The sequence below is a fragment of the Gracilinanus agilis genome, chromosome 1 (assembly GCF_016433145.1).
Source record: "Gracilinanus agilis isolate LMUSP501 chromosome 1, AgileGrace, whole genome shotgun sequence".
Classification (NCBI taxonomy): domain Eukaryota; kingdom Metazoa; phylum Chordata; class Mammalia; order Didelphimorphia; family Didelphidae; genus Gracilinanus; species Gracilinanus agilis.
Window position 1 is genome coordinate 612,540,610 of NC_058130.1, and position 26,443 is coordinate 612,567,052.

At 37.3% G+C, this 26,443-nt stretch overlaps 1 protein-coding gene across 1 annotated transcript in view; it reads left to right on the forward strand.

Annotated features, from left to right (window-relative positions):
• Positions 1 to 26,443, forward strand: part of CAGE1 (cancer antigen 1) — a 108,932-nt gene that overhangs the window by 45,229 nt on the left and 37,260 nt on the right. The window contains exons 9-11 of the mRNA XM_044683686.1: positions 2,998 to 3,082; positions 6,858 to 6,958; positions 19,375 to 19,479. Of these exons, the coding sequence (XP_044539621.1) occupies positions 2,998 to 3,082; positions 6,858 to 6,958; positions 19,375 to 19,479 (291 nt within the window). The remainder of the gene's footprint in view (positions 1 to 2,997; positions 3,083 to 6,857; positions 6,959 to 19,374; positions 19,480 to 26,443) is intronic.

Sequence of the window (26,443 nt, forward strand, 5' to 3'; positions counted from 1 at the left end):
ATCTGCTTCTTAAAAGTATAAGATAACTTCATCTACACAGTTTATTGTCTTTATATGTGATTTATTTCTGATTTAAAGAATATTAATTTATATTCTATGGGTAATCTCAAAATATCAGTCAGTAGGATAAAGTCTTTTTAAAGGGGAGGGGAAGTATGGGAGTAATAAGCATTTATATAGAATCTACTACGTGCCATAGACCATGCTAAGTACTTTACAAATATTATTTCATTTGAACCTTCGAACCTTGAACACTGACAAAATAGGTGCTGTTATTATTACCATTTTATAGTTGAACAGCCTGCGGCAAAGAGAGGTTAACATGACTTGCACAGGGTCACACAGATAGTTAGTGTCTAAATCCTACTCAGCTCCAGGGCTCTATCCACTGAACCACCTGGCTGTCTTAAGAGCAATAGGTCATTCAAATTGGTAGATAGGAGGAGATGAAGTTTCATCAGTGTTTAGGTTATTGGTTTGACAATCAAGGGCTCTTCAGTTGCCAAAAGTAGAGAGTTGAGGATAGAGCCAAGGGGATCACTGTGTGAAATAGAGGAGGCAGAAGTATTATATAGCAAATGAGTATTATAGAGTCATAAGCCTGAAGAGTCAGATCTGAGAGATGCATCATTTTGAGTCTGAGATACATGCATAGCAAGGAATATAGGCAATAAGCCTGCCTAACTAAAGGAATAAGGCTACTTATTCATAGCTGGGCACTAGAACTCATGATAGCTGGTCTCTTACCTATAGGGAAACAAATTTTTTTAATCGAGAGAACATATATGACTGGAATTCTGTGGGGTTTTTTTGTTTTGTAACTGAACTATGAAGAGAAAGGGCTTAGAGGGGAAAACATGAAAATTCAGAGAAACTATCCTTCTCAGGTTGGTCTAAATGGAAAGAGAAGCCCAGCTCAGTGTACAAATAGTGAGATAATAAAGATAAATTAGCATGTATGTATTTTTAGAATATTGCTAAATCTTTGTTCAATTAGAATTAATTGGCATTCCAATTACTGAAGGTAGCATTTTAAATTGCTACATTCAAAGAGGTTTGCCTTATTGATCTCTCATGAATTTACTTTAAAAATATGGTCTCACCTTTCATAGAGACACTTAGGTTATTTTTAATCATATGTCCAGGTATCCCTTCCACATCTTGGGGGTTAGGGTAATACAGCATCCCTTAAGATATGTTATCAGGAATGTGAGGTGATCTTCTGAATCTTTAGGTTAAAGGAAGGAATAAAGGTGAGATAGGTATTAGGAGGAGGAATGAAAGGGAATGGCTAAGTTTAGGGAGGAATGGACAAAGCAGTATTTGGAGGGTAAGGGTACAGGTGAGGTATTCAGGAGAAGCAGCTAGCACAGACTAGACACTCGGGCTAGAGACAGAGGATACTGGGGGAAATAGGCTGAACCCTTCCAGGCAGGAAAGGTACTTCTTTAGACACAAGGAATAGGGCCAGACAGAAATGGTTTAAATCTGCCTTGAGGGCATTCTTGTCAGTTTCACAAGTCCTCAAAGGAGGAGTCCCAAGGCTCCTCCCTGTCAGTGAAACTGAAGGGATTCTGGAGGAAGGGTCAGGCAACTACTTCCTCCCAAGATGGACGCCTCCAGCTCCCTCAGGAAATAAAGAGAATAATTCCTTCCCCTTCAACCCTTGCCTAAATCTTCAACACAATGTTTCACCAGAGGGTTTGATTAGGTAACAAGGGGTTTTATTAAAAATTCAAGGTTGGTCTGAAGGAGTGAGGGGTTTAGGGTTTCTGACAACTGCTATGGAGAAACTCGAGATGGGGGAGGGTCACAGGAATGGGTTAGACTGAGAGAGCCTGCTCTCTCAGCCAGGAAAGATATGGCTGCTTTTAAAGTAGAGGGTATACTAAATCAATAAAGTAAGGGATAGTTTGATTCAAGTATGTCCTACTTGCCTATGGGGAAACTAAACCCACAAAGTCTATTCACTTCCTCCCAGAGCCCACAGGAAAAACAGGAAAGGTAACAGAGGAATAGTATGGAGAAGGTCAGGGAGAGGTCCAGAGCCTCCCTTCCTCCCAGAGCCCACAGGAAAAACAGGAAAGGTAACAGGGGAATAGTATGGAGAAGGTCAGGGAGAGGTCCAGAGAAAATTAGCTAAGTTCAAACTGTCCAGAGACAAGGCACAGACCCAAAGCAAAGCCGAAAGCCAAAGGCAGAGCTCCAGTTGGTCCTTCCGCTCTCCTCAAGCCTCAGGGACCAACTCAACTTTCTCACAGGATTCTAAAGCCTCTAACTGCCAGAAGTTTTCAGTTAACTTTTGCAAGGGCAAAAGCCTTTATTGTATCTTTGCATTACAGATATGAAAAATCTGTGTTTAATTTTTTAATCACCACAAGATGTCACGAGAGATTGCATGTAAACATATTTAGCATTCCCCAAAACTACATAGAACCATAGTTCTTTTACTAAAAATTTAAATTAAAAAAAATTGTGTTCATTCATGTTATCAAACAACAAAATCCATGCTGAACAGGTAACATTATACATACCAATACATACATTTTAGGCATTTATAAGTTATCAAATGTTTTAAGATATTGCTACATTTCTCACCTTTGCGTGCCCTTTGCTGGGTTTTGTGTGCTTTTTGCAAACTTTTAACTTTTTAAAAAATTGTGTATTTTTATGATATTAGAAGTTAAATATGTTGATGATATACAAAACTATATGATATTTTATGCATTTGTGAGTTTGTAAACTTTTTCTCTGTCATCTCTGGCCTTCATGTGCTGTCTGTGGCTTTTGCAAACCCCTCCCCCCCGAAATTCCCATTTAATCTCTTATGATGACAGATATATTAAAACCACAATGGGAAAAGCTACAATGTGAAAGGAATACTTGAACTTAAAGATTCTTCTTGTGTCACCCACTAGTGTATAGTAAAGATAATAAAAACAGAATGGTTTTCATTTCTATCATTTTGTAATATAACTTAACTCTAATTCTTCCTAGCTTCTGAAACATAAGGAAAGAATCTCAGCCTTTAGGGAATTAATTGCTAATGAAAAAGCTTCTCAAGAGGAAGTTTTTGAGGTAAGTCTAATAATTATCATATTCTGTGCCCCACATTTTGTAAAGATGACTCCACTGGTAAACCTTACATGAATTGATTCTTACTCCCACCTTCCACCCATACCCTTTCATCTCCATCAATTTGAAATCCTCCCTCTTTTTATTCAAAACCTGAAATACAACAGTCTCCTGGTGAGCTTCAAGTCTCCCAACTGGGCAGTTTTCCCCCATGAAAAAGAAACTCTGAACATTTACAACTACATAGTAAACACTAGGGTCTTTATGGTAAGAAAAGCTGGGCCCCTGTCCATAGGAAATAGCTTCTTGTGTTTCAAAGAATAAAGATGTGAGTCCACAGATCCATTATGAGAAGTCCAATAATGACTAGAAGAAGATCATCTGGTGACTCCTGCTTAGTATTTAGTTACCCTACATATATAATAGACATTTGCTGTCTCCCTGGGGCATGTACCTGGATATGATAAAGTCCTTCCCAAGAACTATCAAACCAGATGACTGCTAACCATTTCTGATTCATATGAGGACAATGATACTACTGGTAGAAGCTAACAAAATTTTGTTAAAGATTATGGAGTTGTGGGCAAAAAACCAAAGCCCTCAGGAATATAGATGGAATTTTCCTCGTTAAAGGTAGAAGATTCCAAATAAAGGGGGGGGGGGGAAAGAGTTGACTCAAATTTGGTGAGAATTAACTCAAAATATGGTATCTGAGAATAGGATTTGGATTTCTGGGCCATAGTTTAAAATATAGGGACATGTTTTTAAAAAGGGATCATATATACCATGACAAATGTGAGCAAAAACATTTTCCTGGTTTCTTGTAAATCTCTTCAAGAGAACTTTAAATTATAAAGGAATAGAGAGGGAGAAAACTGCCATGTAGACCTGACAAGTCTCATTACACTGATGGGAACAGGTATAACATAAAAAGAAACATAGTGACCAGAGCACCAATAATTCACAAAGACACTTTCCAAGAAGCAATTAAAAAATAGTTCTTGATGCTCTTTTCATGGGGGAAAAAAATTAGAAAATGATGGTACGCCCACCAATTAGAGAATGGTCGAACCTGTTGTGGTAGGGTTATTAATGTGATAAAAATATTGTTGTGCTATAAGAAATGATGCAGGGAATGGTTTCACAGAAACCTGGAAAGACTTGTATGAACTGATGCAGAGTGAAGTGAGCAGAATCAGAAGAATAATTTATACAATAACACCAATATTGTAAAAACAAACAACTTTGAAAAATGTATGAACTTTGATCAACACAATGACTAACCACAATTCCACAGGATTTGTGATGAAATTTGAACTCCAAGAGAGAGGTGATATACTCAGAGTGTAGACTGAGGAAAATTTCTCATAAATGGCCAGTAAGGGGATGGGGAGATGGGGCATTTGCTTTCTTAGTGGGAGTGAGGAAAGGTGGAAGGGAGATAATAATAAAATAATATTAAGTAGATTTTTAAAGGAAACAAAATATATTTTTAAAAGGTGAATGAGCACAATTTTCTATTTAAAATTTTTACTAATGTAAAGAAATCCAAGAACCCAAAGGGGAAAACATGGTGGAAAGTATTTAGATAAGGATCAAAAGGGCTTTCCCAGGAAGAGGTATGATCTCAAAGTAGCAGCATGGATTCATCAAGGCCACAGTGTGTCAAACTAACCTCATTTCTTTTTACTCTGAAGTAACAAGAAGATGGGAAGGGTGAGGTAAGGTGAGAGGGGTTACTCCGAGCTATACTTAAATTGCAGGAAAGCATTTGGTAAGTTTTCTCATTCTATGCCCATATATAAGAAGTAGAGATATAGCTAGAAGTATGGCTCCTAATATGTTCCAGGCACTGTGCTAAGGTTTTTACAAATTAGTTCTTTTGATCCTTGCAACAATCCTGCAAAGTAGATGCTACTCTGCTTTATAGATAAGGAAACTGAGGCAAACATGTTAAATGACTTGCCCAGGATCACACAGCTACTTAGTGTCTGAGACTGGATTTGAACTGAGGTCTTCCTGTTTCCAAGTCCAACACTTTATCCTCTACACTCCAAGCTGCCTCTTCATGGACTGCACTCAACATTATGGCAGTGTAACCAAAATCAAAAACCTGGTGCTATCCTAGACTAAAGTAAAAAAGTCTAGTAGTTAATATTGTTTTGCTATACTCTGCCCTGGTCAAGCTACATTTTGAGCTTGGGATTCAGCTCAGGGAATCACCTGTTGGGAAAACAGAGAAGTTGGAGTGTTTCCTGAAGAGCATAGCTAGATACTGGGAGAACAAACCATAGAAAGATACATTGAAGAAACCTAGAATGTTTAGGCTGGAAAGGGGAAGATGTAAAAGAGATAAGAGAGCTTATCTTCAGGTGTCACAAAACTAGAAGCAATGGGGAAAAGCTGCAGAGAAGCTAATTTAGGTAGCAGTGAAAGTTTTCTCCTCGCATTTCCCTTATAGTTAACATCCTTATAGTTCACAGGTGGTAGTGAGGTCAGTGGGTCAAAAGGCATAAACAGTTTATTAATTCTAATTCCTATTGGGCAGCCAGGTGGCACCAGATCTGGAGTCAGGAAGACCTGATTTCAAATATTCCTCACATATTTACTCTCTATGTGACCCTGGGTAAGTCACCTAACCTCTGCCCTCAGTTTTCTCATATAAGAGCACCTATCTTCCAGCGTGGTGGTGACAATCAAATGAGATAATATTGTAAAGCATTTAATAGTGCCCAATATAGGAAGCAATACATAAATGTTAGTTGCTGTGGTGATGGTGATGATACCTTTCCTTTCCATATATCATACTCTCTTCTATCATATTTATTTGTCTTTTTGCTCATCATTGATTGCAAACTCTTTGAAAGCAGGATCTAAATATGACCATCTTTGTGTTTCTAGTTCTATTGTCTTTCACAAAGTAGTTGACTGATAAATGTTTATTGAATGGAATTGAATGTGTAGGGAGATCTCAACTGCAGATTGACAGACACATGGCTGGGCAATAGTGAAAAAACATCCTGGAATTTTTCATCTTTGTTTTCCAATGTTAAAGAAAAAATACTAACATTACATGCTATTTTTTTAGGTATAAGTCTACTAGAAATAATTTCATTTAACTTATAATTATTCTAAATCCAAGCATTTCTAGCTTAAAGAATGAAATGTCCAAATTGCCACACTAGTCCCTATGCCCTCAAACACCTCTCTCTACACCAAGAGAATTGAAGGGAATATTTTTTGGAATCTTGAAGGAAAAAAGTCACAGTGTTAAAATATAGTTGAGGGTGAAGCTAACATATTAGAATAATAGTCACTTAATCTTCAACTAGAACTGCTCCTTTCCTCCTTGACTATTTCCCTCAAGTGTTCTGGAGTAATCAAAGGGACTTCCTCTTCTGATCAATATTTAATCCTTTTCTGAATAGGGAAGGGTGGATCATCACTCTCACTTCAGAGAAGGCAATGATACTAATTTAATAAGAGTTATTTTTTGTCTCAAATTCTGGCTTTTATCCTTGATAGTTTCCTTAGAAAGATTTTTATTTTCTTTGGCCTACTATCCACTTTGCTAAATGAGTTGAATATGGAAAGGTTTTTAGATTATCAAAATATTTATTCCTATTTCTAGAGAAACCAAAAAGGAAGTTTTTCAAATGTGATTCCATACCAACACAGTATCTTACACACAACAGATGTTTAATAAATGTATGTTTAAATAGAATTTACTGAAATAAAGAAATATCATGACTGAACATTAATATATTTATTTTAGGACAAAGTTAATGATTTAGAAGAACTTGAGAATTATTCAGAGGTGCCTGGCTTATTAGGAACCAAACTAGATCGATACCATAATCTAAATAAAGAGCTTAATTCCCTGGTAAGAAAAACTACATGTTACTATCCTTTAAAGATTATAGAGTAACAATTTTTAAAAGAATAATTATTAGCTCTCCAGCATTTTTTTCTGTTTCTTCAAAAGTCCCCTAATTCTATTCATGTTTATCAGTACCATGATGGTGACAGATTTAATAGGAACAAATCTCATTAGCCTAAAGAAGAAAAGTAATGAAGTTCATGTGTTTAGCTTTGTTATTATTTATCTTCAGTGGATTTGAGGCTAATGTAGACAGACACAGGGGAATTAATGAAAAATGTTTGAAAACATGGTTTAGACCAGTGATGGGCAAACTTTTTAAAGAGGGGGCCAAAGGAAAGGAAATGATCATCTGTCAGTCTGTTTCTAAGGCAACTCTTTCCAAGTTTCATTGTATTGTATCCTACTCATTGTATTCATCAGATTAGGAATAATGTCATGCTGTGGGATAGAACATTTCAGGGGGCCACATCTGGCCCGCGGGTTGTAGTTTGCCCATCACTGGCCAAAGCAGTGGAATAGACCTATACTTCTAGTACTAGGAGAGGCTGAAGTTGGTGGAATGCTTGAGCTCAGGAGTTTGGGGCTCCAGAAAGGCTAAAGCCTATAGAATGTATATCCAGGAATGGGAAAGAGGGTGGCACCATGGCACTAGGAGAGGTAAACCATCCTGGATCAGAAACCAAATTGGTCAAAGCTTCCATGCCAGTCAGCAATTGAACCCTCCTCGTCTGTGGCCCCTCCTTTCACATTCTGAACTGGCAACATTCTGCTGGGCTGTTTCAGGGTCCATTCCAACTCCAGCTGCCTGCACCCCTTTGCAAATTTCAGTCCACACTGTTACACCATTAGTGACCATGATACTTCCAGCCTGGGTAAGATAGGAAAACCTAGCTTCAAAAATGAAAAGGAAGAGGAAAAATAAAAAGGAAATATGGCTGAGGATTAAGAAATTAAAGGGTCCAGACTTGTAGACTTCCAAAAGCCTCATGCACAAGTATCATGAATACTTTTTTCAAGAGAACTGAAGCACACTGAATATGAAAAGCACCAAATACCATTATTATATTTTATCAGACAGGAAATGACTGCTCCTTTCTCTGATGTTGCTTTTGTTGGATCTTCATGCAGATCATGCCTCTCACCATAGGTGTCCCATGAGCCTCTGTTCTGTGCCCTCTTCTTTTCTCCCTCTATACCAGTGATGGCAAACCTTTTAGAGATAGAGTGCTGGGCCCTGCCCACATCCCACCCCCCAGAGCCCACATGCTGTTCCTGTTCCCTTACCCCTCCTCCCCTTACCCTAGACAGGGGAGGGAGAAAGTATTCCCATTGGGCTGCTGGGCAGAGGGTGGGTGATGTGAGGAATGGCCTCAGGCACATGGAGAGAGGGAGGGGAACAGCTCCACCCTGAATCCCTCTGACTTTCTAATAAAAAAAAAAAAAAAACAAAACAAGCGTACCCACAGAGGGCTCTACATGCCCTTTTTGGTATATTTGTCATAGGTTCGCCATCAAGGCTCTATACCATTTCACTTGGTGATCTCATCAGCTCCCATGGATTGAATTACCAGCTTTAGTGATGATTCTGAAATCTGCCTTACAGGTTCCAACCTCTCTGCTGACCTCCGGTTTCATATCTCTAGCTGCCTTTCAAGCATCTTCACCTGGATATCCAGCAGACATCTTAAATTTATCATGCCACTATTGTCCCTCTAAACCCACTTCCCTTCACTATTATTACAGAGGGCAACATCATTCTCCCCATCCTCCAGGCTCTCAACCTAGGAATCATCCAGAACCCCTCATGATCTCTTACCTTCCATAACCAACTTGTTGATCTCACCTTTGCAGCATCTCCCCAATGTACTCCCTTCTCTCCTCTAATACTGCCATCACTCTAGTGCAGGCCCTTAACCTCATGCCTGGATTATTGTAATAGCCTGCTAGAAGATCTGCCTGCATCAGGTATTTCCTTACTCTAGTCTGTCTTCCATTCAGCCATTAAAGTGATTTTCTTAAAACTCAGGTCCAAACATGTCACCCTCTACTTAATAAACTTTAGAGGCTCCCTATTACCTCCAGGATCAAATAGAAAATGTTCTACTACCTCTCCATCTTTGTTTGTTTTTTTTTAACTCTAACTTTCTGCCTTAGTAACAATCCTAAAACAGAAGGGCAAGGACTAGACAAACTGGGTTAAGGTACAGCTAAGAAGTGTCTGAGGTCAGATTTTAAACCCAGGTCCTCTCAATTCCAGGCCTGGACCTCTCCACTGAACCACTTAGCTGCCTTTCTAGTCTACTTATACCTTATTCCCTACACCTACTCTTTAATCCAATGACACTGACCTCCTGGATGTTTCACAAACAAGACACTCCATTTCTTGGCTCCAGTCATTCTCTCTAGCTATTCCCCGTAATTAGAATGTTCTCTTTGTTTGTATCTGCTGACTTCCTGGCTTCCTTGAAGTCTCAGTTAAAAAAGCTGTCATTTACTGAAGGCCCTTCCAATCCCTCTTAATTCAAGTGCCTTTTCTCTATTAATTATTTCAATTCATCCTGTTTATAACTTGTTTATATACGTATATATATATATATGCACATATATATATATATTTGTTTCCATGTTATGTTCCCAAATTGATACAATTTCTTGCCTCTTTTTTCTGTCCCTAGAGGTTAATATATTAACTGGCACACAAAATGTGCTTAATAAATATTTATTGATCAGCAAATTCACTGATAGTTCATATTTTTGGACCATATCCTTAATTTTGATTTTTAAGAGGGGAAAAATGGGGACAACAGATGGTGCTAGAGAGCTGGAGAGGAGAGGGAGAAACAAGGAGGATTATTCATAGAGATTAGGACTCAGTTCTGTGTTAAGGACCACCATAGAACCATGTAGCCCAGGAAATGTCAGCAGACAGAGGTGGTTTTAAGAGTAGCATGGACTTTGTGGACCCCACAAAGAACTGCAAAAATACTAGCCATCATCAGTGGAATAGCAGTGGGAAAGTGACAGAGGAAATAGATAAGTTTCTGGATCAAACAGAATATGAGACTAAGGAAAAGGAAAAAAAAGAAAAAAGAAGAGAAGAGAAGAGAAAAGAAAAGAAAAGAAAAGAAAAAGCAAGAAAAAAATAATATAAAGGAGCAAATCTAGAAATTTCCCTTTACAGTAATTCAAACTGTGGCTATTCCAGAAAGACAGATGGACTCTTGCAAACCTAAATGCTTTCCTTCAAGGTAATACTATAATTTGACAGTACCATATTAGTTTCTGTAGAAGGTGGAGACCTATTGGAGAAAGTATGGGAGTTGCTTTGACTGTTGAGCCCAGTGTGAGTTCTTTACATTTTTTGTTGGTGGCCAATCCTATATTTAATAATATGTTAGCCTAAATCCCTGCATTACAACTCAGAGGCCCTTTCATTTTTTCATATAAAGCTAGATATGAACCAAAGTCTAATATCTCCAGGAGCAAACCTAGGTAGAGGCATGAACAACATAAAGAGTATGATTTTTGAGAAGTTCCAAGATTGAACTTAGTCTGTATAGCCCCAGAACCTTGGATTCTGAGAATAAGTTATAGCTATAAAGTTCACAATTTATTATGAGCATAGAGAAGTCAACTCTATCAGAATATTAAGTAGAAAGCACCAGATTTCCATCTAGTCCCTAGCATACTACTAAACTACATTTAAAAAAATATACTTTATGTTCATTGTTAAAAAGGGGAAAAAATACTCTATACCACCAGGCTTCTTTGATCTCTCCCGGTGTAATCAGATAGCTTTATTCAAATATTGATTACAAATATTTCAAATCAAATGTTGATTATCAAAATGAATCATAGAATTTTAGTATTGGATTAAGGCATCCCAAGACAGACCTTTAACTTGTGTAGAGCCATTAAGGCTTCCTTGGTACAATATTGAATGGGTAGGAGGGGAAGGTAGAAACTAATACTCCTCAAGGGAATGCACTTCATCCTCAAGCAGTGGCTATCACCAAGTCTACATGGTGATCCACCAGCTAGAGGCCACCTCATAGTATATCTACCCCAACTACTGCCAGGCATCCCTATCTCAGCCTATCTTCCTCCTTAGCTTCCTGGGTGCCAGGATCTGTCTCTGGGGTACAGGGCCCCTCCTTCTTATATAGCCAAACCTACAGCAGGTTTATCATCATCACCGTAAAGTTTACAGATGAGGAAACTGAAGTCAACACCAGAAAAATGACTTCTTTCAAAGTCATGTGAGTAGCTAATGGCAAAACCAGAAAAAGCCCTATATATTTTCAATTTCTATTGAGTTGTGCTTATTGGGTACCACCTTTAGTGTGGCAAAAACTGCCCCAGAAGGACCACATTTCTCCTGATCCAAATCCTAGGATAAGGATTAGATCTGTGATTTTGGTGGCATAAGCCTAGGTGAGAAAATTTCCTCTACCAGGGCAGATTAGCACCTCCTCTGCAATTTATAGTCTTAGTTGCTAAGAATCTTGCTAAATTAAGTGATTTACCCAGGGTCACAGGCAGTATCAGAGACCAGAGCTGATCCTAGTTGGGAGATCAACTCTAGCCAGGCCACCCCTTTGACTACAATTAGAAGATATAAAGTCATTTAAAAATAAAAAACTTTAAAAATTATTAAGTTTGAATATTAAATGTAAAACACTCAAGAATTATATTTCAAAGTTGATCTCTAGAAGATTCCATCTATCTTTTTTGTAAAAAATAACATTCAAACCATTTAAAGTGAAGAACATTTTCTTCTTCAATAAATTAAATTACTTTAAGCAAATGGAAAATTGAGTTTTGTATTTGTTTTTCCACTGATATTCAAGGTTTGAGCTGCTTTGTCTAATGTCAATACATTTTGCTTTCCCAGGTCACCTGCTTCTTTTTTTTTTTTCCTTAGAAAAACACCCTTTCTTAATGTTCAATTTGTTGGTTGGGGAGTGGTGTGGAGTTGTTACTAAATCTTATATAATTGAACACTGTTATTTTACTAATTAGTGAAAGTTGTTCCTTCAACTTGGCTTTTTTCCCTGAACCTTCACTACTACTGTAAATAGTATTGGCATGTGCCAAATAAATCTGATTTTTAAAATTAAGCTGGAAGTTACTCTAATTCAAGTAAAAACATGTCTGCTATTATATATAGACCCTACTTCATTTTGCTTTTATCCAAATGTGTATGTTGCTTTCAGTGATTTAATTTTTAAATTTTATTATTTTTAATATTCTTTACTTTTTAAAAGTTTGAGTTCCATGACTTAGTTGTTCTCAGCATTATATGATCCAAGACAATTCTTAAGGAGTTATGATGAAAAATGCTATCCACCTCCAAGGAAAGAATTGATGGAATCTGAAGGCAGATTGAAGCACACTATTTTTTATTTTATTTTTTGTGGATGGCTTTTTTGGTCTTTGTTTTCTTTCACAACATGACTAATATGGAAATATGTTTTGCATGTCTATGCATGTTTAACCTATATCAATTTGTTTGCCATCTTAGGGAAGGAGAGAAAAAATTTGGAACTCAAAATTTTTAAAAATTAACATTAAAAAGTATTTTATATGTAATTGGAAAAATAAAATATTAACAATTCAGATAAAAAATTTTGAGTTCCAAATTCTCCCCCATACCCACTGAGAAGGCAAGCAATATTTTATCAATTATACATGTGAAATCATACAAAACATATTTTCATATTAGCTATACTTCAAAAAAAGCAAGAAAAATAAAAGAAAGTGAGAATATTATACTTCAGTTCTCAGTCAGAGTTCATCAGTTTCTGTCTCTGGAGACAGCCAATATTTTTTCAACATGAGTTCTTAGGAATTGTCTTAGATAATTATATTGATCAGCATAGCCAAGTCTTTCACAGTTGATCATCATTATAATATGGCTATTACTGTAATATCCTGTTTTTTCTCATTTTACTTTGCCATGTTTTTTCTGAAACCACCCCTCTTGTCATTGCTTCTAGTACAATTAATAATCCATCACAATCATATGCCACAACTTGTTCAGCCATTTCCCAGTTGATGAGCATTTCCTCAATTTTTCAATTATTTGCCATCACAAAAACAGCTGCAATAAACATGTTTTTATATATAGATACTTTTTTTAAAAATAATTTTTTATTTTTAGAAAAAATTTCCCTGGTTACATAAGTCATGTTTTTACTTTACCCTTCACTCCCTTCACCCCCCCCAGCCCCCAACTCACCTCTTCCCGCCCCCAGCTAATTCACATTTCCACTGGCTTTATTATGTGTGGTCAGTTAAGACTTATTTACACATTATTGATAGTTACATGGGTGTGGTCTTTTCAGGTCTACATCCCCAATCATGTTCTCATCAACCCAAGTGTCCACGCAGTTGTTTTTCTTCTGTGTTTCTACTCCTGCAGTTCTTCCACTGAATGTGGATAGTGTTCCTTTCCATAAATCCTTCCGAATTGTCCTGTGTCATTGCATTGCTGCTAGTACAGAAGTCCATTACATTCGATTTACCATAATATATCAGTCTCTGTGTACAATGTTCTTCTGGCTCTGCTCCTTTCACTCTGCATCAATTCCTGGAGGTCTTTCCAGTTCACATGGAATTCCTCCAGTTTACCACAATTTGTTCAGCCATTCCCCAATTGAAGGGCATACCCTTGCTTTCCAGTTTTTTGCCACCACAAAGAGTGATGCTATAAATATTTTTGTGCAAGTCTGTTTATATATAGATACTTTTTTAAAAAAATCTCTTTGGGATATAACCTAGTAAAGGTCTGATTGGGTTAAAGGTTATGTATGAAGAATTGTATAGCTCTTTGGGCATACGTCCAAATTATTCTCCAGAATGGTTAGATCACCTCACTACTCCATCAACAATTTCATTAGTGTATCTATTTTTCTCTCATACCCTGTAGTACTTGTCATTGCTGATAGGTGTAAAGTTATTTTAATTTGCATTAAATTAATTATTTATATTAGATTAGAGAATTTTTTTATCTACCTATAGATAGCTTTGTTTTCTTCTTCTGAAAACTACTTGTTTATATACTTTAACCACTTATCAATAGGGGAATGGCTCTGGTTTTTATAAATTTGACTCAATTCTATAATCAGTACATATTTAAGAAATGAGGCCTTTAATCAAAGAAACTTGCTATATAAAGTTTTTATATTACTTCATTGTCTATGGTACCTTTTAGCAAAATGTAGTCTCCCTGATTATCTCTTTTAATTAGGTCTGGTTTTGCTTTTGTTTCATCTGAGATTATGGCTATCCCTGCCTTTTTTATGTCAATTGAAGCACAATAGATTCTGCTCCAAGTTTAGGAGAGAAGCTGGTTCTAGGATATCAAGGAATCTAGGATATCTAGGAATCAAGCCTAACAATGGGAGGTTCAAATCTGGCCTCTGCTATTTCCTAACTATATGATCCTGGGCAAGTCACTTAATCCCCAATGATAATTCCTTATCACTCTTCTGTCTTGGAATCAATATACAATATTGATTTTATGATAGAAAGTAAGAGTTTAAAAAAAGATTAGAATTGTGCTCTTTATTCTCTTATAGAAAACTAACTTTTAAGAGTCATTCTTAATCTTTGAAATTAAAGGCGATAATTATTTGTTTTTTCCCTAAAGTAAATGTTACCTTTTATGTAAATTATGAAATCTTTTACTAGGCTTTTCATCAGAGATTAGCTAATAGAAAAATTCCACTCTGGTGACAGAAAGGAGTTAGTATGTTGTCCTTAGAAAGCACAAAGTCTTCTACAATATGTCAGGGTAATCTGATGTGAGGATGGAAAATGAGAACTGACCAGGTGTTATGTGTGTATATGTGTAAGATATCCAGCCATAGATATTAATGAAATAACATAATTGCTTGTTAATCAATAATAGACAGTCTACAAATATTTCTATAATACCTATGATCCCAGCTTTAAGATATATCAAAGAAATTAAAAGCTGTGCCTCTGCTCTCATTCTCTCAGACATCCTAATTTTTGCATCATCTTTCCTTCCTAGGATTTAGTATAGACCTTTGTACCTCTTAAAAGGATTTCTACATTTGTATATGAAATAATACACATATAATGTGCCTGCATATGCCAAATATTTGTACATGAGGCTTATGTTCCCTATCAACCTTTAGCAAAGTGCTTTGCTTATAGATGAATAATGAATAGAATTGTCAGTAATATTTATTAAGCCCTTTGCTTTTTAGCTAAATGTTTTATTAAAAACAACACTGAACATCAATACAACTAAGTAAACTCGGTAACTCTGGCAGCTTTTATCATCCCAATTTCAACATATAATATAATATATTATAGGAGTTTATCCAACCTCATCAGGATTCTTTGTCCATCCATACTTCTTCTCATTCCTCTTACATGGACAATTGTGTGCTCAATTTGTTTTTTTCCTTAATCTTAAAGCCTTATCATCTTATTCATCTTAGTTCCTGATGCTTACCTGGCAATCAATATAGGCATCATCCCAACAATGTAGGGAAATAAAGCTGCATTCCCAACACTGACTATCCACTCCTGCTTTGGGAATACCCATCCATCTGGTTATGGGAAATACATTGTTTTTTTTTTCTTAACTTTCTCCATATATCCCTTTAAAGTAGCCCCTACAAATAGACACATTGGTAAAAACAGTTATACATGAAGATTTGGAGGAAGATAACTATGTCAAGTGTTAAAAGGAGTGATGCTCTAGGACTTCCTTACTATTAGTTTTTCCCCTCCTTTGGGGAAGTCTGATTATTATCTAGAATTATCAGCAAAGACAATAAATAAGTCAAAATGAGGGAAATTGTACTAGTTGGAGAGAATGAGGAATGATATGTAGGCAGTTTTGATGTGTGGAATAGGAAAGAAGAATGATCTCACAGTAGATGGCCTGTGTTTTCTCAGTCCAGGAGAAGGCAGTCATATAGTCTGAGAAGGATTTGGAGATGGCACAAAGGATTTGAGAAGAGAAAGTTTGCAACTGCAGAGATATGAGAGTCAATCATGAAAAAATAAAATTGTTTCACTTTGGCAATGAGGATCTAAATGACTTTAAAATAAAATTGTAGTGTACCAAATCACTGTCTTTGTGACTTCCTCCAGAACTTTTTAGTAGTTTGAGTAAAAGTGCAGATTTTTACTGCAGCAACTCATGAATATTGTACTAGAAACAGAAGAATAACAAGGCTCTGTGTTGCCTGGACCTAGAGAATAAGTATATATGTAATCATTTGAGAAGAAAGGACAGAGTGTTGACAGTTAGGGTAGGGGAATAAGTATAGGCTTCCTACAGGAAGTTAGCACATGAGCTGAACCCTGAAGGGAAGTAGGGGATCTTAAAAGCAGAAGAAAACACAAGCTAAATTCCAGGAATGAAGGGCAGCTTGTACAAAAAGCATGAAAGGCACAGATAGAAAGTTAAGGCAATGTAATATAGTGTAGACAAAGGAGTAATATTCAATAAACTTGAGATGCTAAACTGGAGCCACATTGTAAAGAGTTTTAAGTGCCTGGCTAAAGCGTTTCCTAGAAGCAATAGAGAATTACTGAAGGTTCCTGAAAAGAGGTGAGGGAAAGGGTTGACACAGAAGGATGGGGGAAAAAAGGAGGGAAGACTGAAGGAAGGGATGGAGAAAGGAAAGAAAGGAATAAGCATTTATTTAACCGCTGTGTGCCAAGTGCTTTACAGATATTATCTCATTTAGGACTCATAACAATTCTGGGAGGATAGGTGCTATTATACCTATCTACAGTTGAAGAAACAAAACAGGTGAAATGATTTTCCTAGGGTCACATAGCTAGTAAATGTCTAAGGTCAAGGATCAGTTATAATTTAGGATGATAATTTTGACATCTGTGTAGAAGATAGAGAGGAGGAGGAGGAGAAAGGAATAAGCATTATTTTTAAGTGCTGGACCTAATCAGAAGACCCGAGTTCAAATTCAGCCTCAGATATTAGATGTCTATGTGTCCCTGTATACTTAACTGTGTTTACCTTAATAGCCTTAACTATAAGATGGAGATAAGAACAGTGCCCACCTTTCAGGGTTGTTGAAAGATAATAGCTGTAAAACACTTAGCAAAGTACCTGGCACATAGCAGGCACCCAGCTGCCTTGGAGGAGGGGATAGGAGTGGAAGGACAAACAGAAGTCCAATTAAGAGGCTATTTAAGTTAATATAGATAAAGGGTAGTAGAGCTTCTACTAGGCTGTATGAGTGAAGAGAAGGAGTTGGTTATGAAAACTGTTGTGAAGGTAAAATTGACAAGTCTTGGCAACAGACTAGATATGGTAGTGGTGAGAGGAATGATTAAGAATGGTTCAAAGGTAGTAAACCTGTATATAGAAGGATGATGGTGTCTTCAACAGAAATAAAAAAGTCTGAATGTGCAGTAACTTTAGGGGAGAAGATAGTTCTAGGCAATCCAATAGAATCTAGGATTGGAGTCAATGACTGAGTGTTCAATAGGACCAGAGTTTAGGATGAAACTAGATTATGGGAGTACAACTGGGATTGGGAAGTCATCTGCATAGAAATTATCATTGAACTCATGGGACTCTGACAACAGATGGCAACTATTTCCCCATGAAGAAACCACTTAAGATTGTTCCTGGGTTAGACATACCAAAAAAACAAACTGATAGGAAGGCAAGGAGTCAAGGGACCCTAACCCTAGAGCATCTTGTTTGCCCATATAGTTGTAACCAGGAAAGAAATCTCAAGTTTTTTTGGCACTCTTAACCATCTTATAATTAAGCACATGCATCCAGCTTCAGGTTTACAAGAAGTAGAGAGTTCTGAATAGACACCAATCTCTATTGTTCTTGAGTGCCGAGACTGCTGTGGGTGGCAGTAATTGGGGTTGAAGAATTGGGATTGAATGGATGTCAGTACAGAAAGGGTATCTTGTCTTTGGGAGGGGATTGGTCCAGAGATTCAATAAAATATGTGGTTTTTGTCCATGTTACCTGTGAGTAATGCTTCCATTTTTACTACCTTCATGTAATAGGAATAAATGCTTCCTAAATTAATGGATTTGTGAGAGATGAATCAGTTATGCACACAGTCATGCATGTAATAAATGGGAGTTGTTACTGTAGGGAAGGACATGGATAAATGATTGATGGGAATACTAGCATCAACATTCCCCAGACACAAAATCAAGAACTGCCCCTTGGAGTAAGCTAAGAAGAAAATGACTACAACTGCCTCATATCCTAAAAGGGAAGAACACCACAGGTTGGATATTAATTATTTGGGCCACATTATACAAAACCTAATTTATCATCTTTTCCCTGAAACCTGTACTCTTTCCCTTTATGTCTCAATTCTGATGATGTTATCGCAATCTTGACAATGGCCCAACCTCTTTTACTCATTCTTTTTCATGGCCCACAATATCAAAACAGTTCCTAAATTCCATTGATTCTAGCTCCTTGGTAGCTCACAAATTCCCTCTTCTGCCACCAACCTAATCATTTTATGGTGTGATTATGTTTATTTTTTCATCTTTTTTGTTTTAGGCCAGACTCCTGAACTCCGGGTATTTAGAAACTCCCTTACCATTGCAGATCAGGTGTAATTCAAAGAATTAGAGAGTTGCTTAGGGGCACTGAGAAGCTAAAGGATTTTCTCACCTTTAAGCTGCTATGTATCTGTCAGAATCAGGAATAGAATCCAGAACTTCTTGACCATCTCTCTACCTGCTACCTGATGCTTTCACTGTTTATAGAATAATAGACTTAAAAATCTATCTGCCAAGTTAATTCATGGAAAAAATGGCAAGTAAAAAAATTGGGGATGGAGGTAGTTGCTACATGTGAAGAGAAAAGAGTTTCTGCTTATTTATTCCTTAGTACAAATAATTTTAAGTGCTATCATCCAGGACTTCTTTAGCTATCACAGAATTTCCAAGAAAGAGGATCTCTTATGGAAAATGGATTTTTGCACATGTGGATTTGTACTTAGTGGGTGCTTAAGAGCTCTGTTAAGTTGAATTGTTGGCTCCAATGAAGACTTATTCACTAAATGATTCCACATACATTTTAGAGAAGGTTGCTTTTTTTTCAGATATTCTCCACATTGTTTTAATATTTCAAGGATGAGCCTCAGTGATTTTCTGTTTTAGCCTTATTCTGAACCATAAAAATGGGGTGAAATAAAACCATATTCCATTAATTTATTCAGTTTCTTTATCTCCTAGATGAAATAAGCTACAAGAATCTTAACCATTTACTTTTTTAAAAGTTTCTAATAGTTTTTCAGTAATTGGGTGGTAGATCTGACTTTGTGAGACAGAACAATATGCATTTTGGTTTTCTTATTTATTTTCAACAATTACATATGGTTCTCAATTTAGAATTTCTACTGTTTTTTTAGATTGGCAAATTGGGAAACCTCCTTGAGTCCAAAGAAGACCAGTGCAAAAAACTCATGGAAGAAAATGATGAGTATCAAAAATATTTAGGAAGCCTAATAAATAAGGTAGTCTTTTGTTTTAATTTAGAATATTTTTCCATGGTTACATGATTCATGATTTTTCCCACCCCTCTGCGTTCCCCGCTCCCGAAGCTGACAAGAAGTTCCACTGGGTTATACATGTATCATTGTTCAAAACCTATTTCCATGTTATTCATATCTGCAGTAAAGTGATCTTTTAGCATAAAAATCCTGATCATATCACCATCAAACCATGTGATCAATCAAATGTTTTTCTTCTGCATTTCTGTTCCCACAGTTCTTTCTCTGGATTTGGATAGCATTCTTTCTCATAAATACCTCTGGATTGTCCTGGATCATTGCATGGCTGCTAGTAGAAAAGTCTGTTACATTTGATTGTGTCATAATGTATCGGTCTTGGTGTATAATGTTCTCCTTGTTCTATTTCTTTTGCTCTGCATCAATTCCTGGAGGTCTTTTCAGTTCACATAGAAATCCTCCAGTTCATCATTCCTTTTGGGGCTTCTCTTGTGTCTCGTGTTTGGACTTCAGATTTTTTGTTTAGGTCTGGCTTATTCCTCAAGAATGCTTGGAAATTTTCTATCTTATCGAATGTCTATTTTTTTCCCCTGAAAGAATATACTCAGTTTTGCTGGACAGGTGACTTTGGGTTGTAACCCCAAATCTTTTGCCTTCCTTAATATCATATTCCATGCCTTTCAATCCCTTAAAGTAGACACCACTAGGACCTATGTGATCCTGATTGTAGCTCCATGGTATTTGAATGGTTTCTTTCTGGCTGCTTGAAGTACTTTTTCCTTGGCTTGGTGGCTCTTGAATTTAGCTATTATATTCCTGGAAGTTGTCATTTGAAATTTCTTTCTGGAGGTGAACTGTGAATTCTTTCAATTTCAATTTTATTTTCTTGTTTGAGGATCTCTGGGCAGTTATCTTTGCTAATTTCTTATAATATGATGTCCAAGGTTTTTTTCTTGATCATGGCTTTCGGGTAGTCCAATAATTCTCAGATGATCTCTCCTGGATCTATTTTCTAGGTCAGTTGTTTTATCAATAAGATATTTCATGTTTTCCTCTATTTTTTCATTCCTTCGATTCTGCTTTATTGTTTCTTGATTTCTCATGAAATCATTAGTTTCTAAATGGTCAATTCTGATTTTTAAGACATAATTTTCCTGTCAGTTTTTGGTTTTCTTCTTTCAATTGGCCCATTTCTTCTTACATCATTTTCATTTCTCTTTCCCATTTTTCCTCTGCTTCTCTTAATTGGTTTTTGAAATCTATTTTGAGTTCTTCCAGAATCTGTGTCCAATCCATATTTTTCTTTTGGACTTTGTATGTGTTTCCTTTGCTTTCACTGTCCCCTTCTGTATCTGTACCTTGCTCTTTGTCTCCATAAAAATTCTTTTGAGTTATGTGCTTTTTTTTGTTGTTTGCTCATTTTCCCTATCTAATTATAAGTAGGCTTGGGGGAATGATGTGATGGTCTGAGGGCTGTGAGCTCTGAGAGTCCCTTCCCCTGCTGCTTCAAATGACCCTTGAGATGACAATAGCTTAAAGACTTCCCTCAGGCTTAGGTGTAAGCTTTTGATCTCACTCTGATATTGATCAGGTCAAGGGCTGTGTACTTGATCCAATCAAGCACACCCTTGATTGTCCTATCTTGGAGCTCCTCCCTGAACTTTAGGCAAAATGATTAGTACTTAGTACTATCAACCACCCCAAAGTGTGAACTAAGGCCTTATCTTAAGCCCAGACTAGAATTCCCTGGTCTGGAGCTCCAGACTTCGCCATAGATTTGGAATTTCAAAGGGTATGGCTTAGCTTGTACTAGTATTTGCCCAGGCAGGATCTCAGGATCTGGATGTTGGCTTGGGCATAGGTTACCAAACCTCAGTCAGCAGATGTGGGGTGTGGAGGTGTGGCTTGCTCTTGACTTGCTCTTGACTTGCTCTTCCCTCCTTGCTACAGCTCCTTGCTGGCTCTGCTCTCCTCTCAACCCAGTGTCCCAGATGTTCTTTGCTTACCTTTGGGTTTTTCTTTTCTTGAAAGTTGTTTCAGTCTCCTTGTTGGTTCTTTCACTCCTATATTCGTTTTGTGGTGATATTTTAATCTTGGTTGGAAAGGATTCTGGTAGTCTTTTCTTTTAATAAAATGTTTTATCTCTTATGAATTATGCCATACATTATATGACTTCTTTAATATTATAAAATGGAATACACCCCAAGGAAGTAACTTGGCAGCTAAATTTGTAAAAGCCTGTTATTTCATAAACAGAAAAAACTTCCTAGCTGGCCATGGAGTCATTCATGATCTCACTTCAGACAATTAATAAGAATAATAATAATAGCTAATATTTATATAGCACTTACTTTCTGATGTCAGGCACTGTGCTAAACAATTTACAGTTATCATCATATTTGATCTCTTTGTAATAACTGAGGGATTTTCATAAACCCAGGCACAGAGGTCAAGAAGAAGACTTAGTATTGGCTCATAGATCCCAACTGGTTTCTGGAAGGAGGATAAAGCAACTATAACTAAAGAGCTATCCATCTACTCCAATTAGGGAGAAGTTCTGGTTACCACATCCAATTGCTTTGGTGCTCTGTTTTGGCCAACTAGAAATCTTGTAGTCTCTATTTTAATAAATATATATACATGTGTATATAATTATTATAAATAAAAGGTCTACATTATGATCAAGTGAAAGTAGTACTGCCTGATTGGGAAGTATAGTTTAAACCTGGCCAAATAATCCTACTACTCCAGTTTAAAATAATTTATAATTAAATAACAATTTAATATCCCTTAGATGACCATTTGGAAAACCCTGGCCTCCTGTGCCTTATCAGGTCAGGGTTCCCAAAGGTCCTGCTAATGAAACATAATAGTTGGTAGGCCCTGCCAAACTAAAAAGGCTTTGAATATAGGTCTTAAGATGGATGATATGCTTTTTTGTCCAAGGACTAACTTAGCTAAACTCTGAGATATAAAGGTTTTTGGCCACAGTAACTGGTCTCTGAAACCAGCTAGTCCATGATGGAGGAATTCTGATGTGTATCAGCAGAGTGAACTCCAACACCAGTGAAATTACAGATGCTCCTTGTACTGATGCATTACTTTTTACTAAATAAACAAATTTTCTGTTAATGTGCTTGCCACTTCATTTTAATATGAAGTTAGCATTATCCAACAATATATTCTTATTGAATACAGATGTTTTAGTTAACATCAGATCTACTAAAACTACAGGGTATATGGTCTTGGAATTTATTTTTCATTTTCTTCTTTCTCTGAATACTAATTAGTCAAAATGTAATTGGTCTTTTATTCACTTATGATTCTAAAATATAGAGAAGCATAAGAGAATTGACAGGAGTTGAAAGTTAAAGACTTCAGCAATAATAAGCAGAGGGCTGGGAAGTGTCAGATTTACTGTGTCATTTGTTTGTCAGAGTGTAGGGAATATAGGGGAGACTGAGGCATCAAATCAGAGAGCATAGGCAAATACTAGAGCCTGAATTTTTGCAATCAGGAAGGTAGCCTTGAGCAGAGAGAGCTAAACCAAGTGGAACAGATGAAGGGTTAGAATTACAAATTAGAAAAAGAAATGTAAAAAGGGATCACTAACAAAATTTTTAAATCTTATCAAGGCCAAGTGTTTTGTGGGCTGTTCTGGGTGGGGCACACCTATATGGTAGCTGTACCTTTTCTAGCATCTTAAAGGACCAAACCCTTACTATTTCTCCTTCTTAGGATGTCTCAGGGTCTCAGGTTTTAATATTGAGGAGGTAGATGTTCTCTTTCATCTTTGGTTATCTGGGTCTTATCCTTCCCAGTTACTAAAAGATATCCCTATCCCCATAGCCATCTGGAGTTCTGAAACCAGAATGGCATGGCCCAAGAATACCTTCCCTAGCCATCAGGTTTGATGGAAGCCAAGATGCAGAGTGTAAAGCTGCACCCAAGGGAATAATTAAAGACTGTAGAAGTTGGACTGGATTTAAAGAGGAAGAATTTGGGGTGGAAGGCCACAGGTCTTATCACCTGGGTTACCAAAAAGCTCCTTGTTTTAATTATCATTCTTATCCAAGAGGATTGTATGGAGTTGTGCTAAAAGGCTCCTTTTGAGATTTCTGGAGGATCTGAGATGATTGATAAATTGCTTATGGGCTTCTTTGGCCTTTTAGAGAGTAAGCCAAAGGTATGCCTGTGTAATCTCTAGTCAGGAAGCTAGACCTTCATCTGAAGAGGGAAAGTCAAGAAGAACCAATGTTAGAAAGCATAATTTGCATCAAAGAAATATTTTTTGTAGAATAGTGGATTGCATTGTTTAACAGAACTCAATGGCATGCATGATTTAAGGAAGTACTGCTAAATGCTCTAATCAGTCCATTTCATCTGACCTTCTGACTAAGGATAGTAATTAAAGAAATGGACTTTGACCTCTTACACAATGAAAATTGTGCTCTAAAAACCAGGAAACTAATTAGGATCTGAGGGCTGAAATAAGATATGTAAACAGACTTGGACAGATCTATGAGAAACAAATGGTTTCTATGACATAAAATATTCCAGAGCAAAATAGTAAATATCTTATTTTTAAGGCTATTGTCCATAGTAGCCAAAAGAATACCATGATCTTATGATGAAGAGATATAAGAAAAGAGCATAATCCATTTATTGGGACTTCCACAGGCTTCCCAAAAGGGTGCCCAGCTTAATCAGACATTTTCACATGTTAGCTGGGATCCTGTCAAATTTAAGACCACCAGAAGTCTCAAGGAATAGCATTTGTATTTTGAAGAATCTCACATGACCTTAAACTCAGTTTTTCCTAACAGGGCTCAAGGGTCAGAGACACAGATAAAGCTATTCCCTTCAAGGGGATGGTGATGACCTCATGAGTAGAGAATAGTTGAGTCCACATATCAGGTTCCTTTTGTTGGCAGATCCAAGTAAGGAAAGATATTGAACTGGGGTTGAGTGTTCTCAGAATTCTTGAAACACACAAGGGAGCACATTTCTGAGAACTCAAGCTTCTCCAAACAGAGTGCTGGCCTGCTGATCTCACCACCTGGATATGTAGGTATTACAGGTGAATGTGGGAAGTGTAGGAGATGAAAGCGATGCAAGGCAGATGCTGCTAACTTCACCTCAGTTTAGAATCCACGCTGCATACAAACTTTAGAGTTGGAAGGGATGGGGAAATCAAGGTCTGGAAAGGAACAGTGGTGTTCCCAAGAGACTCCATGTAGCAGGTTGAGCAAAGCTGGGAGCCAAACCTTGGTTCCCAATCCAGTATTCTTTTTTGACTCTAGTCCTCCATGTTCTAGGTTTTGGTGACCTGTTTTTGCCGCTACAAAGTATTTGGCCCCATCTAAGTGATGTTGTAAAACATGGACCAAAGGGTAGTCATTCTCCCAGTTCTCCCAATTTTGTCTGCTGGAGTTCTGGAGCAGAAGTCACAAAGAAGGAAGAGAATGGAAAGAAGGCTGAAATAATTGTAAAAGGATGGCCCATGCTTCACATATGAGAGGCATCCAACTACATCAGAAGCTGCCAGAACAGGTTGGGTGTAAGTCAGAGCAGGGAGAGAAAGGAATTTGAGCTCCACCAAAAAATCCTCAACTCCCAGAGACCTTTAGAAATACCACTGTTTCTTTAGTAAGTCCTTGTATAAAGAGATTTGTCAAGTTGGAAAAGTATAAAATGAATCAGTGGTATTATCTCATAAATCTCAGGAACTGGTGGCGAGCTTTTGGGCTAACTGGGATCTTCTACTCCAACAAAGGTTTGACCTAAAGATCTAGGTTTTCTCTCTGATATTTAACCATGTCTTCCCAGTTAAACTAGATTTTTTTCTACATTTGCAAAGAGATGATAATGACACAGATAACTAAATTGGTTTAGATCAGTGATTCCCAAAGTGGGCACCACCATCCCCTGGTGGGTGCTACAGTGATCCAGGGAGGCGGTGATGGCCACAGGTGCATTTGGGGGCAGTGAATAACTGTAAGGGGGCGGTAATAGTATGTGACATGGGGCGCTAAGTAATATTTTTTCTGGAAAGGGGGCGGTAGGCCAAAAAAGTTTGGGAACCACTGATTTAGATGAACTGAATGGGCTGCTCGAGGTCTCAAGAGTATTTGAGGACATCAATTCATCTCATATTCCTAAATAGAAAAAGAAAGTAAAGTGGTATCCATAGTCTGAACTGAGTCATGTGGACAGGCCCTGGCAGGAAACATTCTTAAGGTTATGAACTATGGAGTTCATGAAATGATGGAAGACTGTGGAAGTGCCAGAGAGCATCATAATATATTGATACTATTTGGGGTTTTTAACTGTTTTCCACCTATATCCCTGACTTATTTGAGCCAAAGAGCAGGGATTCAAAGATAAGGTTTTGTGAATATGTGGCATTTCATAACTGATGAGTGTTTCACAAAACTATGGAAATAACTTAAGAAGCAATAGGATCCACTCTACTCCCTTTACAAGGATAATGCCAGTAGAGTTTCAAGAAGCTCCAGAGAAAACAAGCACATGAATCTAGTGACCCAGGAGCTTCTAGGTCCCAGGAAGCTGCTAATCACTGAAAGATTAATCCATTCAACTGCCAAAGGGATTTTCCCAAAACTCAAGTCTGACCACATCATTCCCATACTCAATAAACATCAGTGGCTCCCTGTGACCTGCAGGACCAAATATAAAATTCTCTGTTCAACTCTCAATGCCTCAAGGGGCAGCTAGATAGCACAGTGCATAGAACAGGGGTCAGCAACCTTTTTGGCCGTGAGAGCCATAAATGCCACATTTTTTAAAATGTAATTTTGTGAGAGCCGTACAGTGCTCACAGTGCGCGCTCCTGTAATAGCGCCTGAAAAAAAATTGACTTTATGGCTCCTGCAGAAAGAGCCATACGTTGCCGACCCCTGGCATAGAGCAATTGGGAGGCCACTGGTTCAAATCTGGTCTCAGCCAC